General features: G+C 40.5%; 1 protein-coding gene across 1 annotated transcript; it reads right to left on the bottom strand.

The window, feature by feature from the left end:
• Positions 1-101: 101 nt before the first annotated feature.
• Positions 102-17,755, bottom strand: SNX3 (sorting nexin 3). Its single transcript, XM_005518257.2, has 4 exons — positions 17,478-17,755; positions 4,710-4,805; positions 4,195-4,319; positions 102-783 (listed from the first exon to the last, which is right to left on the bottom strand). The coding sequence occupies exons 1-4, from the start codon at positions 17,637-17,639 to the stop codon at positions 678-680; spliced, it is 489 nt and encodes a 162-aa protein (XP_005518314.2). The 5' UTR covers positions 17,640-17,755; the 3' UTR covers positions 102-677.
• Positions 17,756-18,014: the final 259 nt, after the last annotated feature.

The following is an 18,014-nucleotide window of genomic DNA, read 5'->3' as shown; positions in this document are numbered from 1 at the left end:
ATCATAGTGGGGTTGTAACACCAGTTCACTTAGCATAGTGAAACCCCTCCTCCTCAGAAAGCATGAAACACTCCACACTCAAGGTCAAGAGTGACAAAACATTTGAAGTGCATTTTCACTTTTATTTCAAAACTTTAGACAAGTTACTTTAGTATATAAATTCAATTTTTTCCTCTTACAGAATATAAAGATAATTCCCTCATTACTTCAGTATAAAGTGTTTTACAAGCTTGAAGACAATTGCATAAGTGTTTCTCATACAGGATATCAGAAATAAAGCAGTCTTTCTACAGACATTCAGACAGGTGACTACCTCAGAAACAGCATAGCAGTTTAGTCAAATACAAGTGAACACGTGACACTACAGTTGTGAAAGTTCAAGTAAGGCCAAGTCAGTAAACATTGTTAAGTCATTGCAAATAATAGTGGAAAGGTTTGTGAGACATTGCAAGGGGTGGATGGTTTCATAGTGTAATACTCTCAAATCAAGGATTCAGAGGGATTTAGCTAGAAGACAAGTGAGTTCTTAAATGCTATAAAGCATATGCAAAGACCAAGCAGTGTACTGGTATTAGTGGAGACTTTGTGCCTGTTCATCCTCAGCATGCTAAGACAAACTACAACCTCTTAAAACCAAGCATAAGAACCACTAATATTTGAGGAGATGCTTTTAAAATTCAAGTATGTCTTATTTTGGATGGTGTGTAGTTTTTATCTATTACTTCATCTTGTAAGAACATGTGAAGACAACGCTCATTCTGTGCCAGTGGGTGGCCTGCAACCCTGGAGAGGAAAAAAAACAACAAGCATTAGTGTGGACTGATTGAGCCTAAATGTAGCTATCCTGCAGGTCAGGGTTTTGTACCAATAACCTATTGTTCTGCATAGATCCCACTTTCACTTCACTGTTGGCAACTAGAATGCTGTCTAGCGTTCTAGCATGTCTAGCAGCAAGACTTATCACACTTCTCCAGGTGAAGTTAATCCATAGAAACCTTGAGCTACCTCTGATCCCTTGGAAGCATGTTAAATCATTTTTCACCTGCAACTGATGGGACTATTCATGTAAGTGCTCATTCTAGTATTAGGAAATCTGGAGCTAAGAAAGGCAAGAGGATCTTTTTTTAAAAAGATCTTAATGTATTTGCCATGGGACACCCTTCTAAAGGCCATTTATCCCCTCAGCTGCGTCACTGAGCAGCAGCTCGTCCCGGCAGAGCTGAAGCCTGGCTCCAGCAGGGGGTGCGAAGGCTTTCTGAAGGCTCAGGCACTGCTCCAGACACAGACTCCCCAGGGTCAGTGTCCTGGCCTGTATGGGCACCACTGCACACAGCCAGGGGTACTGGCCCTTCTGCTCATTGCACATGTGGTAGCTTGCAAACACAGGAGATAGAATTTGCCTGTTCTAGGGGACACCAGCATCTCTACTGTAGATTTAATTTAAGCTGAAAAAACATCTTTTTAACAGTAAAGGAGCTGAAACTGAATTAGGAGACACTCAAACTTGGAAGAAAATCACAAAGTATTGCACTTGAACCTTTAAAATACCATGCAGATTCCTGCACAGGTAAAAATCCAAAAGAATCAGATACCTGGAAGTTCCTAATTTATGGACACTAATACCTAATGCAGTTTGATTTGAAAAAAACTACATCCAGTTTGGTCAATCAAGACAAAATTCTTCCTTTAGGAGAGAAAGTCTCCCATTGTCCCAAGGCAGCTTGTGTAAGCCTTGTGGACTCCATATCTGTCAGAACATTTCTACCCATAATGGAAGGCATCTGGTTGAACAGATGCAATACATATTCAGCTCCAATGGCTCAGCACCACTTCCAAGCACTTCTGTGCATCTTTTCCAAATTTATCTGTTAGTGTTTATTTCACCACAGAACATACTCACTTGTTACTACTGACTTATTGAGGGTGACCTCCACTGAGGAAGCTGAGCTCTCCTATTTAGTATTGATTGATTACTTCAAGTGCAGTTATAAAACACATCCAACTTGCCAGGTTCTAGTAAAAGGCCAGCAGTCTCAAGCACTAATTTACAAGGATGACAGCCTAGAGTAACTAGTTTGAGTTTCTTACCCCATCAGAATGATGTTACCAGTGTTAACTTCAAGGAAAAGATAAACAGGAGGGGATGAGGAAGTAGCAAACTTCTTCCTTTCAGGAAGGCTTCCTTTCAGAAAATTGGTGGCTGAATTGCAAGACTAGATCTGATCTGAGTCAGCTCTTGGTTTCACAGGGATACCTCACTCTGCGTTGGCTTTCCCCCTATAATTTTCACCAAGGTGACCCTTACACATAGCAGCTGCTACTTCAAGAATTTTCATGTATCTCAAAGTCAGGTTGAAGCAGACAAGAATGTTGAGACCTAACACCCTTGTGAATGTCACTGTATGTAGTATTGATGGTGGTGCCAGCAAACTGGCCCAAGACAGCTGACTCAAGCAGCACTGTTGTGATTCAGATTTTACATCTAGAGGGACAAAGCTTCTCAATAACATCCATCTCACACTCACAAAATATTAAGAACTAGCATCAGTGCACCAAGATTTTTTTTGTTCCAGTGGTATCAGTTATCCGAGGGACTCTTTAATTCCAGAAGCAAAGTTCAGCTTTGAGTATGTGATAATGGGAATGTACTGTGCAAAGGACCTTCAGGTCTAAGTTCACTAGTGCCCAGAGTACTTGGCAGAAGCTTTAAAGCTTCTACATGGTTCAAAACTTTAGTAATATTTACTTAATGAGTTGGTCATGTCATTAGAATTCACTGATGAATTAAATTGCTATGATTTGTGCCTGGAAAGCCTTATTCCAGATATACTCAACTCTGCCACTACATCAATATCTACATTAGTCTCCTTTTATGTTTCAAAGGAGGAAAAATTAACCAAGTAGTTTTACACTTCCACAAAATCAATTTATTATTTTCAGTAGGACTTAAAAATGGGTACTGATAAATTGGTCATTCCATTTCTCTCAGCTATAAGGAGTTTTTCAGAAAGTCAGATGACTGTTTCACATCAGCTGTTTCAGAACACCAACAGCCCTCTTCCATGCATATTTCTAGATTCAGCATACAAAACTTTAAGTAGGTGCACTTTTTCTCCATTTAAGATAGAGTTCCAAATGAGCATGGATAAAGCTTGGATGCCTTGGAAGTTTATTCCATTTGTCTCTGAACAGCAAAAAGAGCAGTCTGAAGTATTTAACCTGTTCAGAACCATCAGCAATACTTCTAAAATGAGTTAAGAAGCAACAATGTGAAGAAAAATTTCAAAGATTTCATATGGTCACACTTACTTGTATAGGACAGACAGTTATAGTGAACTCATCACTTGCAACTCCAAGACACATGTCTGAACTAACAGTAACTAACAAGTACATTTTCCTAAGTTCTGGCATAACTCACAGGCATCCTCTCTTCCTGTTAAACAGCATTACTATTCAACAAGATTAGAATGCCAGGGATACTAACAGGCTTGAACTCCCTGATGGAGCAGTCCCAAATCCAGTTGGTCTGAACAGCATTGACTCTAGGGACCAGAAGAGCTGGTTAACTGATAGCACTCCTTACCCACTGTTTGGATCCACACTGTTAAAGAGATTAAACCAGCTATTCAGGTCAGTCAGTGTACAGACAGTGGTTAGTAGTGTCAGATAGTGGAAAAAGAATCATAAGACTTTGTTACTATAATTTCTGTTGAAAGGCAGGGACAAAATCCAAAGTATGTATTTCAAATTGTGTGTGCATACCTCAAGTAGCATTTTTACTTCAGAATCTTCAGAAAGATTCTCAGGATGATTACAGAAAATATGCATCACTACACAAACTGGTAATACTTCACATCTGCAATCTAAGTCAACTGCTGTAAGCTTTACTGTTCACCCAGTTGGAAGATACCTTTCCAGAAATTATAAAGTAGAATTATTTTCACCACTACCATTTTAGTAGCAATTTGCATAAATTAACAACACTAACAGTCATTTCAGCTGTTCAGGTAAGCACTAAAATATCCAAACTAAATATGGGATGAGTAATGTTAGTACATCCTACTGCAACATTACATGAAAGATAATATTCTGAACCTACTGAAGTTACCATCCTTAGGAGGACTAATAGCTTCAACTCAGTTTTCCAGGGCTGAGCTCCAGGTTTGTCTCTAAATAACCAGATACAACACTTACTTGTTTATGAACTGTTCAAGAGCCTGCTTCCTTTCCTCTATAAAGGAATCATCAAATATACCATCATCTCCTCGGAAGGGGAGCTGACGGAGAAGAGCTTTTCCTGGTAGAGGTGGTACCACAACCTGAAAGATTTACAGAAGTGTCCTTAAGTGCAGCCTGTAAGCGAGTTCATCTGCCTCTTCCTCCTAGAAGACCCAACTCACCAGTCACATTCCCAGTGAAGTAATAAAACATGAGCAGAGAAGAACAGTACCTGCCCAACCAGGTAAGCTGTAATCAACTAGTTTATCTCTGAATTAACTCAAAACTATTAAAACAAAAAGCCTCTATCATTGCAGCACTGAGGCCAGATAAAGAGACTGACACACTGGTTTATTTCTGGGCATTTTCAACCACAGTATTTGCTTTATATGATACATGCTTTATAATATAATGAAAAAAGCATTTCAGGATCATGACTTCTTGTATATCTTTGTATATGAAGACTTGTATTTACTTTTCACTTTACTCACCTTGCTTTCTCTTTCTAGTTCATTCCTTAGCCATTCAAAGTCACTATATCTTCTTCTGACTGTAGATTCTTTCAGTTTGAAGATAGGTAGATTTGTCTGAAAACAAGAACACAAGTTACTGATTAGACAGATTAGAAGTTTTGACAAGCAGAAGCAAGAACCAAGCTGTTAAGTTACACATTAGTTTCATTTAAGCAACAACAGCAGAACTGAGAACCACTCAAGGCAGAGAAATAGAGATAAGGCTCTGAGCCTTATCCACTACTTATCTACTCTTACATGAGTAAGCTGTGCCTCGAACTGCATACCTGTGACCCTCATTTGTATGGTAACCCAATTATTGGTATTTTGTCATCGTATCACCAAGCAGAATATCTGATTTCCTGGCCACTTGAGATGTTTCTAAGGCTGCAGAAGCATCTGCTATTCTTACTGTCTCAGATGCCAGATTTCCAATATATACAAAATTGGAGGTGGGGAAGGAAGTGGGAAGAAAGTCTTACTCCACACAAGTTTCTCTTACTGTATTCAAGGAATGTTTCAAGTATCAGCATAGGACATTAACTAAATTTCCCGTACTTTTCTACTCCCTGATACAACATGGCCTCCAACATCTTCAGAAGCAAAACCTGGATGTCTTACAGTGAATCCACCCAGGACTAATGAAGATTTGACAGCACAAGCTGCCAAATCTGGGTAGCTCCAAAGAAGCCAACAAGGCTGAGATTCATTACAACATTCAGTGCTGAGGAGATCAGACTGTTTGACTACGGAGTGAAATCAAGCAGAGCATGATTATGGAGAGCTTTACTGAACAAGGCTAGGAGGCAGCAACCAAACCTAACACCCTTGAAAGGGCCACCACATGGCAGCAAGGTTATACTGCTGCACAAGACCATGTTAAATACACAGGCAACCTTCTACAAGTCCTTATACTAACTGTGTGACAGCCTGCATTACCTCTGTTCATTCTTGGGGTGCAGTGTTATCCCACTTTCGCAATCCAACTTGAACATTATTTTAAAAGTAGACTTAGAGAGTCCTCTCCTAATGACATCCTGGCTAGAGCATTACAAAATTGTTTCTAGGAGTTATGACATCCTAAAAGTAACAACATGATCCTATTTTTTACCATATACAACCAGAAGTCACAGAATAATGCCTACTGCTGTCAGACTGCAAATTCACTAACAGTCTTTCTATACTTTTAAAGAAGACTCTCAAGAAGCACCCTAGGAAGCTGATGTTCACTTGGGACTACAGGTACCTCCAGCTCTCCTGATGGCAGATGCACAGTAGTCATTCTCAGCTACTGCCTTTTATTTTTTGTTTTGGTTTTTATCCTGTAGGCCACTTAACTCAGGATCTTGTCACTGTATGAGTACAATATAATTTGTAGCATGTTATGCTTAAGTGTCACTAGGGAATACTTTTGGCTGCTCAAAACAAGTTTAATTGCAGAAATATTTTCCTGCACTAGGCAGGTCCATGACTATGGGTCATTGTACTGCTGCCAGCCAGTACTGGCTGTCACACAAAAGTACTTGATAAGTTAGTTGTGTACTTTCACATTATTCAAGTTAGTTCATAATTTACAAGAGATAAAGTATAGAACAATATTTTGTTATGTTATCGTATAGCTAAATGTTTAAAAGCATGCAAGTTCTCTTTCCCAGGTAAAATATTGTTGATTGTGCTAGTGACTGATAATAAAATTACATTTAAGGCTTATGTCAGAAGTCAGGCTTTATAAATAAACACTCTTGTCTTGATGGTAAGAATACTCAAGAGTGAATATAGCTAGGTTCTCCTGAGTGCAGGAAGGAGATTCCCAGAAGTTAAGCACTGGATTATTTTCCTCTGATTTCAGCTATTATTTTTTTAATCAAGTGCACCATTACACATTATAATGTCAACTCTTTTCCAGTGTCTCAGGTAGAAAGTCCTTTCAAGTATTTAACATAGGTTCTCACCTGCAGAAAATATTTATTTCTCCTCTCAAGTGACTAAAAGAGGGATTAGAACTGGATAAAAGCAGCTAAAAAACATAAATTCCGGTCTTCAGGAACTCTTTTCATGCTTCTAGGCATGAAGTCTGTAAAGTTAATCTCTAAAAAATGTATTAGGCTTACAAGTACAATGTGGGGGCAGAAGTGCCAATTGAGCTCACTTTACCTTTTACATTCCCTTTTGAACTTTTGACATGCTAGCCCAGCTAGCAAGTTGGAGAAAAGGACAGAGTTCTTTGCTCTCCTCGTGAGTTGAAAAATCTTCTCAAATTTTGATCATAAGTACTGTAAATATTCTAATTGAAAAGTATGCCAAAAGGCATTGACTAAATTAAGTGTCTTGCAAGTCACAATGTGACAACTATATTCTAAAACAAAGCACATGTTCACTGTCCTTTGGTCTGGATATGAGCTAGACCTATCTACTGAGATCAATTTCTAAACCTCATGTTTCTTTAAACCCAGAAACTGCAGCAATTCTCCTGACTCTATAAGTACTGATAGAGCAGTGTTCCTAAGGTAAGTAGCTGTTAGGAAGGATCTATTTAAAAATGCAATTTGAGAGTACTGTTTTATACTGCTTAACTTATTTACATCTTAGGTCACTATTTTTAATTCAGGCTATATTCACATCTGAAGTTACTGTATGGGTCTTTGTCACTAAGGATTATTGCCCTGTTTAACCAGACCACCCTTTCTTTCAGTAGGATGTGCTTCTGCATGCCCTACTGCCAACATCCTCCATGGACAGCCAGTTTTCATTAGGCAAGTCAGACACCTCCTGAAGCACGGGCTTTCGTTGGACAAGAATTTGGTAGAAGGAGACAATCCTGAAGAGTCAATAGAAACTTTTAATTTTCTATTGAATTGTCATTTATCAAATTCTATTAAATTGTCATTTCAAGACCATTCAGGCTATCAAAAATATTATTCAATATTATATCAAAAATATTATTCTCTCCTTGACATTTTATGTTGAGTTATCCTTGTTCAGTCACTAAGGTGCCACCAGTGCTGCCAGTGCTTTGATTGTCTGCTAAAACAGAGATAAGAGTAAGGCACAAAACTTGAAGTCAGGCTAATTTCATTTTTACAAGCATTTCTGCCCATGCTCATTCAGCATTATAATGTCAACTTTCTGGCCTGCTGAGTCTACTATCACAAAACTCATGACCCAGTTTGGAACAGCCCTTGGAGCACAGCTCATTCTTGTGATAAATTCAGCATAATTTCTGCAGCAATTCTTTCTTCAGCAGTGTAATAATTATACCATTTATTGGGAAAAAAAAATTCAACAGCTTCCTAGTCCAAAATCATGCTGCTTAGCAGTTTGAATGCAAGCCCTCAGCCTGAAAGGATTATGCATCACCAAGACATTAGACAACTGAAAGTCACTAGTCAGAATTGAAGATAAAGCATTGTTGCAGAAGGACAAACAAACCAGTTCTGCAGAAGTCTCACACAACTCAAAATCCTAAGCCATAGAAAGATACTAAGTCAAGACAGATTTTGTGTAGCACTGTCTCTTTATTAAACTGTATGTAGACACCATTAGGCTTTCTCTGACAACTATCAAACAGCCTGTATTCTGCTGGGGCAGCTAATGGCCAGCCAGTACACCAGAATAAATATTGCCAAAACTGATGCCAAGTTACATTACATAATTAAACAAGAGGTGACAAACTCAGATCCTTAAGTCACTCCTGCATTTTTCCACTCAAATGCCAAACAAGTTTCTACAGTTATTTGGCTAGTGCTCAACAAACTAGAAACAGGAAGCAGTAGTTCCTTGCTAGCAGACTTTGTGCAAAATCTGTCTGTGTTCACAATAAGCATTTTTCTTCAGCTTCATTTAAGTCACCATACCATATTCAACTTTGAGTTGGACTCTAATTTCAGGAGATTCCTTGTTCACCTCAGAAGCAAATGACAGTCCTAAGACAGTAGCTTAGATAACCAGGTAACAGTCCTCCAGTTCTTAATACAGTCACTCCCCAAGCTATGCCCAGTTAGAAGCTGTAAAACTGTTTCTGTATGCAAGCGAAGAGAATTTCACAAGCAGAATGCAAATAGTTTGAGTACTAGTCCATTCAGATTCAGATACAGTCATCCAATCCAGCCATTCCAGTAAACAAATTACCTTAAATGCAGGTGGGAAGCTGCAGTAATTTATTAGTTTGTAACTAGTTTAAACAAATAAAATAATTCTACGTATTTTTAAGTCTTAGTTTTTAGACTAGCTTATCCACTGAGTGGAAAATGTCTTGCAAATAGTCAGAGTTGCTCCTAAATATTTGTTTCCAGACATAAATCAAATGCAAATAGCATTTGGGTTCCTTCAAAGAACATGCTGACACTCCACAAGATTGTACGACACTGCAGCCCAGTCCATCCCCACAATAGCAAACTCCCCAGATGTTGTTCAGCATAGTTTGAGTTTGGATTTGGTAAAATTTCTTCATCTGCCACCATAACACTCGCCTGTGTCTCCCACTCCTAAAAGACTAAGAATAAAGCTGCACTGTTGCCACAGCACCTACTTTGATGTCATCTTTGCTAGTAGGTTATGGTAGCCTTGAGAAAACTCTATTTCCATTAAAATAGAGTGCAAGAAAGCACACAGCTCACTTTTGATAAAAGTTTGAGGCTTTGACTCTCAGAAGCTAAATACAAGCATCTTGACTGTCTCATGCAAGGTGTAATCTTTGTCAAGAACCTGCACCCTTCAACTGCATTTACACTCAAAGGTAGATAAAAAATAGTATTATGATTTTCTTAACATAAGAGCCTGATGTCCTTTAGTACAAGAAACTGGCTCCAGCAGTCTGCTGTTATTGCAGAAACCTTGCCAGTGGTTTGTTTCCTTCCCGACTCAACATACGCAGCTACCTCTCAATTTCCTACAATTATAAAAAGCAAGAAAGAAGGAAAACATCCTTTAAACTTCAGTTTCTAGAAGTTTAGATTTTTGCTGGTTATATTACTGAAGGAAAGCTTCTTTCCCCACTTCAAAATGTCACACTAGAAATTGTTATTTTTCTAAGTTTCAGTCCTTTTCATTAAAACAGAGTTCTATCTCTCCTTTCCACCACTTGGTGTCCAGATCTACTGAAGGGATGTCATATTAAAAAAAATATAAAGTTAAGAGAACACTGAAGAATCTGACCATGAAAGTTTTAAACAGTGCTGACTTAAACTATACCAAGAACTTTTGAGTCCCACTCTGCACTTCAGGAGCTATGGAGCCAGAATGTTTTCTACCTTAAAGACTAAGCCAGTGAAATCCTAACAGAATTGAGACTATCATAACCTTTGCCAAATCCAGTGCTTTGAGTCCAGAGTTGCTCTCTGAAAAATGTGCATAGGGATGCCTGTATTTTTGCCAAAAAAGTATCTATCATCACCTGAACAAGTTCAACAACATCATAAACAGCTGAATTACAGTGTGCTATGGTCAAAAGACTCTACATAGGGTGAGTCAAGAAAAAAGAGATTGTTCAGTGGCTCTTTATTCCTCAGGCTCCATGCTCAGAAGCAAAAGATAAAACTGGAGCCTGCTTTGAGGACACATTTGGACAAAGACTTTTACAACATCCAGATAGAACTAGTAACTATATCAGGATTAGCAAGTCAAAGCCTCCTGTGAAATAAATATTCATTTGAAAGAGAAGGGACTGCTACTTTTACACAATTCAAGGTATAACAGCCATATGGCTCTGATTTGACCTACTGTAATGTTCTTACTCATTCCTCTTTAGGAATGACTGAAAAGGAATCACATTAAGTTGATGCTTTAGCATCATTACTGACATCCATCAGCTACAGTCAAATGGTGATAAAAAATTTCAGTGAATTGCTGCAGCTGCTAATTTTTTATCAAAAACTAAATTTTTTATATGCTTTGTGAGCTAGAGACTGCCTAGCATCCCTATACTTCAAATATGCAACAAAAAAAGCAATAAGTTAACTAGTTTAAAAGTGGGTCTACTAAGTAGCAAAAATTTCTCTTCATATTTCCAGTTTTACTGGAGCAGTAATGCAACACTCTTAAGTAGCCACTAAAAGCTATAGAAAGGCTTCCAACTCCTGTTCATTAATCTGCAGCATATACTTACCACTTAGAGGGTGCTACATCTTAGGCCCATAGAAATAATCTCTAAAGCTTTATTTCCAGGTTTAGAGGTGGCTTTATATCATTTAATATATAGCTTAATTTTCTTCTGGCTCTTAGAGTAAAGCTTCTATACACTAGCTTATAGTTATTCTTTCAAACAGGCTTTGTGGCAAACACAAACTATGCTGTCATATGAGAGAACCTTCTGGGGCATAACACAGATTTTGATTTGGATTCTCAAGAAATAACTATAGAAGGAACATTTTATGAACCTGTGTTCAGCTGGTAAAACACTTGTTTTTATACCTTGACTAGAAGGTTAGGGCTTCTCCATCCTTTTAATGTTAGAAGTTACAGCAACAATAGCAACTTCAGACCCTTCACTCAGTGCTACAGCTTCACAGGGTGTTTGGATTATGTACTTGTTAAAACAGCCACCAGTAGTGCAACTGGCATTGCTTTAACAAGTGAAAAAACTTTAAATAAAATACTTCCCTTACTGTTAGAAGACATAAACCTCTGCTGCATCATTTATTTCCCCAGATGAAAAGCAGCAGAGACTGAACTGCTCTAAAGTTCAAGCTGACACTTTTTTCAGCAAGCCATCTAAAAATAAGCACGTATCAAAACTCCCTGGCATCACATGCCTACCTGGATCACAGCCATCTGTCCTACAAAGATTAGTCATTGTTCCATTTGATTTGGTCTGTTTTGCACTGTAGAGTAGAGTGCAATCTTAAAACATGAAAATCAAGGCCTGCACTGTATGCACTAAAATGAGTACAAGTCACCAGTTAAACTAATATACTAGTAAGAAGCACTATTCAGAGACTTGGTGTTTTTATTTACACAGTAATAAATATCAATGCCAAACTAGTTCAGTACCTTTGGACCAGCCTCCTGAACCTAGTTTAATTACAAACTTCTACAGAAAAAAACAGCTCCTCAAGAAAAAATCCACTTTCCTTGCTTTGGAAGTTTCTTTCATCCAAGCCATTCTACTTCTCTGTCTCCATAGTCAGTGGCCTTGGAAATTCTTAGCCTTCCAGTTATCCTTTTCTGAATTACTGCTTGAAGGAACAGTTAATGTTTGTGAGGGTGCAGTACCCAGGCTGTAGAACAGAAAAATGGTCACCTGAATCACTGCATTTTTATTCTTTGCAGAGGGGTCTGAAAATAGCTAACTGGTAGCAGTTAGTATGGTGTCTAGAATGGGTTTTAAAAGCATAATTTACTACAGTTAGAGCAGTTATTGCAGTGTTATGCAAGATTTGTAGTAGTAGAGAAATAGAGAATTACTGCTGATTATGCATCCATAAACACATCCCCACTGAGTCACTGTTTAGTCATGACTCCACCACAAGCTTCAACTATTAAACAGTACAATGCTGAAGTCAACTACAGGAAGGGCAGATTTGATTCTTTTTGTGGTGGGGGAAGAATCTGCAGCTTCAAACCCTGCCAGACATGAAGGACAGGACATTTGGAACTGTTCAAGGACAAAACATTTCAAAAACATGTTCAAGAACACCACTTTCCAAAACATGGCACAAGATAAGTGCATTCTGAGCAAGCTTCACTTTCAGTTAATTTCTGTCTGATCACAGCAGTCAGACTTCGATCAGTTAATCACAAGTCAGACCACTATAAACACACTGAAATGTAAATATTGTATCCAAACTAGGTTTGGAAAAAATTGGTTAACGGGAGAACAGGACTTCCAAAAGCAACTCGAGTTCAGCAGTACACAGATAAACTTCACCAATCCCTTGAAACCAACCAGTATTCTTAATACTGTAGGCACTTGACGGCCTGTGTATTCATTTCCTTCCCCTCACTAACCTAGACAGTTGAGCACCTCTGCAGGCCTACAGAAATCTTTCTGCAGAAGATAAAGGAAACCTGACTGGTGCCCCAAAGAGCACTGGTACCACCAAACCATCACAATTCACAATGGAAGCACAGCAAGACATTCTCTTTCCACACCTCAAGACAAGCAACTCCACTATGGAATACCAAAAAACTAAGGTATACCTTAGTGTCAAATTTAATAATACTGATTAGAGGCAAGAGGCCATTGAGCATTAAAGAAGAGTGCTAAGACAATAAAGGCTTTTAGTTTGGCTTTGGTTTGACAAAAACAGAATTCTTTAACTACTTGGACTAATAGCTCCTGTCACAGGTATTTTATTATACTTCTAACTGTCAGTTTGAGTATCAATGACTTCTCTGCAAGTTCTCACTAACCATAAACAGATTATTTAACCTTTCAGTCTAAGTGACAAATCCAACCAAAACAGGTAGCACAGAAGTCACTTTTATTCTACAGAAACAAAAAAAGATGAACTAGTGTTAACAGTTTATTTCCAGGTCACTGAATATTCTGATATTCAATGGACATCAAGGAATTCAGAGGGATCCACAAGGATCACATAGTCCAGCTGTTAAGTGAACAGCCCATACGGGGATTGAATCCACAAGCCTGGTGTTATTTAGCACTATGCTCTAACCAAGCTCTAACTGAGCTGTTCTCAGGGTTGCAAAGGGATATTTCCCAAAATGTAGCAAGCTCCTGGATACCCATATGCTTTGTTGACAGTATTCTAACCAAAGCGCTTATCTCCTATGGCACTGCCTTTACAATGGGTGTATGGCTGTGATGTGTGACACTAGTCACTGGATCAGAGTCAGCTTGTAAAGATTAAGTCTTGTCTCCTTAAAGGATTTAACAACTGAAGCTATTGCACAGAATCTGCTTGAGCAAATACCTTCCTTTTGACCCACTTATCAAGAAAACTATGTCTCAACTACAGTAGAAGACAAATGATACCTGGAACTGGACTTAGAACTAAATTCATGCTGTAAGATGCTAATATGATAATTCTAATTTGTTCTATGTTTGTTTCCTGGAATTCAGAGAGAGAACTGCCTTTTAGTCCATAAACAGTAACAGATATTCCCATACTCTCATTCAAGAGTGTTGACTTGAACAAGCCCACCCTGAAAAGGTTTAACAATAAGAAGAGAAGAGCTAATAAAGACTTATGAGAAACAGCATGCAGGGGTATTTACGCTGAGAACTTGACTTTTGGTTCACATTTTTCCTCAAGAGGTAAGGAATGCAATGAAGTAGTTTACTGTATTCCTTTAGCAGGCAGCCTAGTTGATTATGCTAGTTTTAAATGCTGTACAATCACCATACTGTGATCATCTAGATACCTTCAGATAAGGTAAGTACTTTATCAAGTTTTATTTCACTAGATGAAGCACTTAGAGCTTTATACCCTACTGCATTATTCCCAGTCTAGCTCACTCTAAGCCTTCACACACAAAGGACATCTCAGAATGGTACAAATACACTGCCTGATGCTGCTGATGGAAAGCAAATTCTCAAGTACCCTGTCAAAAACATGACCCACGCAAATTTGCTATTTTAGCACAGCAGGGTGGCATTTTCTATCACTTATTTCTGAATAAGATATTTGACTTCCATTGCTAGGCTGCACTGTGGTGGCACACAGCCACATTGTGTGCCTTACAGTGGTTGCTACCAGTGGAAAGCTTTCTATCATCACCTTGTCTAGCTTACCAAGAACAGACTCTTATCTAATGCACAGACTCAGGCTCAGAAAGTCAATACTTTGGCCAACTGTCCATCTGTGAATTAAGCTGCCTGGCTAAAAGTGCTGCACAGGGTCTACTTGCAGCACTCCCCTCAAGACTCCTTAAATTCTTGTCAAAGCACCAACACACAGCCACCCTGCACAGAGACACTCACTTTCCTTCCTAAACCTTCCTAAGTTCCAAAACACTATTGCCTTGCTTATACAGTAGTGTACTGCTGAACAGCCCACACAAAACTTTTGAGTTCCCCATCAGGCTTCCCGACTTCCACCAGAACTTGATGAGTACAGCATTACAAGAACTAAAGAATGAAGTTTTTCCACTTGCTGCTTTCCAGACAACAGATATGCTTCGACTGCAGTACCAGTAGAAAGCTTGCCAATAAAAGCTTTGGGTAAACTCTGCAGTATTTCAGACACATTTTTATCAGATATCAATTCAAGAGTCTGCTAGCAAGCTCGGTTTTCCCAAAAAATCCCAAAAGTGAAGCTTTGAGATTCAGACAAAGATAGAATTACAGAGTCTGTAAACACCATGACAATGGTACAAGTGTAATTGTCTCAACGCAAACTTGAATTTCAGCATCCTCTCTGATGTTTCTGGCTTAGAATGATCTCCAGCTGTAACATGAGGCTACTGTCCTTTAGCTTTCACCAGAATTTGGCAGCAGTTAAGCCATCCATTTCTGCACACTTAACATTTTACTGTTGGTGTTACTTGAAGACATGGCTCTCCAGATATGATACAGGTAACTCACACCATCTTCTCAGGTTTGCTCTGCCGCTACCATCAACACTGCTGGGGGAAACTGCAATTTCAGCTGCTACTTTCTTACTTTCTGTGACCATAGGCAGTAGTCAAACCACAGAGGCCAGCTGGTGACCACTGTCAGCCACACTCCAACAAGCAGCTTATGGGACAAGGCCTACCTTTCACAAGTACAATACCATAGCAATTCATGTTTGAATTATTTCTCTGTGCTGAAATTTGTGCATTAGCAACATGGTCCGTGTTCTGCTGAGAAGCAGTTAATTGATATAAGTTTAGACAGTGAACATAATTCTGCATGACTTGTATTACCTGCTCTGTAGCCTTCCAGCACACAGAGATATAAAACTCAATTTTACAGTTGATGGTGTCTATGAACCATGTGTAGAGCAGTGCACAACTGGAAATAGAATGATCAAAGAGACAGTGCTGTATACCAGAACGTACAGATGCAAGCAAGGAGGGTGGAGGATGCAATGTTTACATAGCAGTCAGTGTGGGAGGAAGAACAGAGGAAGGTCACAGTGCTATCACAGCATACATTTGTTCAAATCATTCTTGGTCTTCATTACAACAGGAATCCAAAATTTTCTACCCCAAACAGCAGGTGGTCTAAGACTAACCTGTCTCAAAACCTGTTTTTCTGCTTCCCTTTCTGAAGAAGAACTTCAGCTGAGTATTTAAAAAAAGCGCTATTTTTTAATCACAGGAAATTTGACCTAATTCCCAAGGCCATATCATGGCCAAGTCCCTTTTGGATCATCTTCCCTGTATCCAGCCATTCCAAATGCTCAGTCTCATGGAAAGAAACATCATCAGGAACTTAAGGAGCAAATACTTTCCAGCAAGGTAGAATTACATCTTTCTTCCTAAGTGGATTGCTAGGGTTCTGATAAGGGCAGTGCAATGCAACACAAATCTGCAAGTTCTAGTTTGACCTCACACAGAGGCCAAACATGGGCTACAGGCACGTTGGCTTATTCTTCCTGCCGCACTGACACAACCTGAAACACAGAAATAGCTACAGAACACAATTTAGAAGTGTCAGAAATAAAGGAGTATCTTCCCTAGTAGCTTTAGATTTCAGCTGATTTTGTTTTTTTAAGTAAGGTTACACTAAGCTGGGGACTTAGACCTTTAAAACCAGAAAATTCACACAAGGTTAAGTCTTGTTTAGTCAATTTTAGTGATCAAGGCAGCAGGCCTCAGCTGTATCCTTCCCTGCTGTGAAGAATTCATATTGCAGAAAATGTGTGCAGGGTGTCAGTGAAGCTTCACCCTTCATTACTGACTGTAACAACTGACCAGGTTCAATCAGTTGTAACAGAGTAAAGCTACACAAGGTAGCAGACTCAACTGCGAACTATAAAAAAAAAAACATCTGTAAGTATTCAGCTTTCTCAACCCAGCCTCTTTTTTTCTGGCAACGGAGACCAAAAAGGGTTCCCTGCCTCAAGGCCCTACCAGCCACAGGCAAGACACTGCATTTTTTGACCTCTGGGCCCTGTTTATGAAACTAGAAAGCCAGGGAACACAGTAATGACTTCACATAGCTTTTCTCAAGCTCAAGACTACTAGCCTTTGGGGCAAGTCACTGAACACAACCCTTCCAGCTAGGAAGGATTCTAGTGTTACAAAGTATTTGACAGCAGCATATTGCGAGAAACAGCCCTATTTATTAGGCACTACAATTTTATCTCAGGTACAAAAGAAAACAGGAAGCCCTCCCCCACACACACGCACCTCATCACTTCATCTGGCTCTGATCTAGCGAGTGTGCCCATTAGACTTACTTACACCTTCTCTACCTCACTTTTTGAGGATGCTGGAATCCTGACCTCCTGACCTCCCCCTCAGGGCAGATCCACCCATATTACTCCATCTCAGAGAGCGGAGAGTTTGCTCTATTTACCTGGAGACACACATGCAATTGTTCACAGTACAGCGATATTTCAGTCTGAGGACAAGCTGTACACAGCAGAGCCGAAAGAGCACTTGTCGTTAGGTTATCTGAACTGAGCTGCATCTCCTTAGCTATCAGGAGCCCGTCACACAGTTATCAACCCCAGGCCGAGGATGGAGAACCTTTTAAAACCGCTGCGGCTCTGCCACGGCCCCGCACCGCAGTAGCCGTGACACGGGTCCTGAAGGACACGGCGGCGGGAGCCCGTCACCGCCCCCCGGCCAGCCCCGGGCGACACGAGAGCCCGACACCGCCAACGCGGCTCCCGAGCCGGGCCGGCGCTGCCTCACCTTGACGCGGATCTCGTAGGTGGTGAAGCGGCCGCGGCCCACCCCCACCGTCTGCGGGTTGCCCACGTCGATCTCCAGGAAGTTGCTGGGCGGCCCGTAGGCGTCGTTGAGGTTCTGCGGCTTGCTGACCAGCCGCCGGGTGTCCGCGATCGTCTCGGCCATGGCGGAGCGGGCGCCTTCTCCCCTAAGCCAGCGACCGAGCCCCGAACGCCGCTGCCTTTACAACCCGCGCCGCCCGAGCGCCCGCTCCGCGCCCAGCTGACTGCCCGGCAACGCGCACCCGCGCCCACCGCCCGCCCGCGCCTGCAAGGCACGCTGGGTAATGTAGTTACCGGGCGTCTCCCCGTTTGCTCATGTCTGGCGCGGTCGCCCGCCTTCTGAACTACAAATCCCGGCGGGCGCTGGGGGCGCCGCGCGCTGGCCAGAAGTGCTGGTTTGTCGGGCCCACCCACCCCCTCGGCCGGGTGCGGGTGGTGGAGGCGGTGGGGTACAGGGGCTGACTTGGCTCGGCTCTTCTCACAGATCCTCATCCTTTGG

This window comes from Pseudopodoces humilis, chromosome 3, assembly GCF_049639895.1.
Source record: "Pseudopodoces humilis isolate 2021_Gansu_Grassland_sample_001 chromosome 3, ASM4963989v1, whole genome shotgun sequence".
NCBI classification, from domain to species: domain Eukaryota; kingdom Metazoa; phylum Chordata; class Aves; order Passeriformes; family Paridae; genus Pseudopodoces; species Pseudopodoces humilis.
Note: the sequence above shows the minus strand (reverse complement) of the source record. Positions and strands in the feature narration are given on the sequence as shown.

Bases quoted from the DNA above. Each gene is read 5' to 3' on its own strand.
- SNX3 (XM_005518257.2), bottom strand. From the start codon at position 17,639: ATGGCCGAGACGATCGCGGACACCCGGCGGCTGGTCAGCAAGCCGCAG. The intron at 4,320-4,709 runs GTGAGTAAAGTG...TAAATCTTTCAG, and splicing joins AACTAGAAAGAGAAAGCAAG to GTTGTGGTACCACCTCTACC. The intron at 784-4,194 runs GTAAGTGTTGTA...TTTCCTCTCCAG, and splicing joins CTTGAACAGTTCATAAACAA to GGTTGCAGGCCACCCACTGG.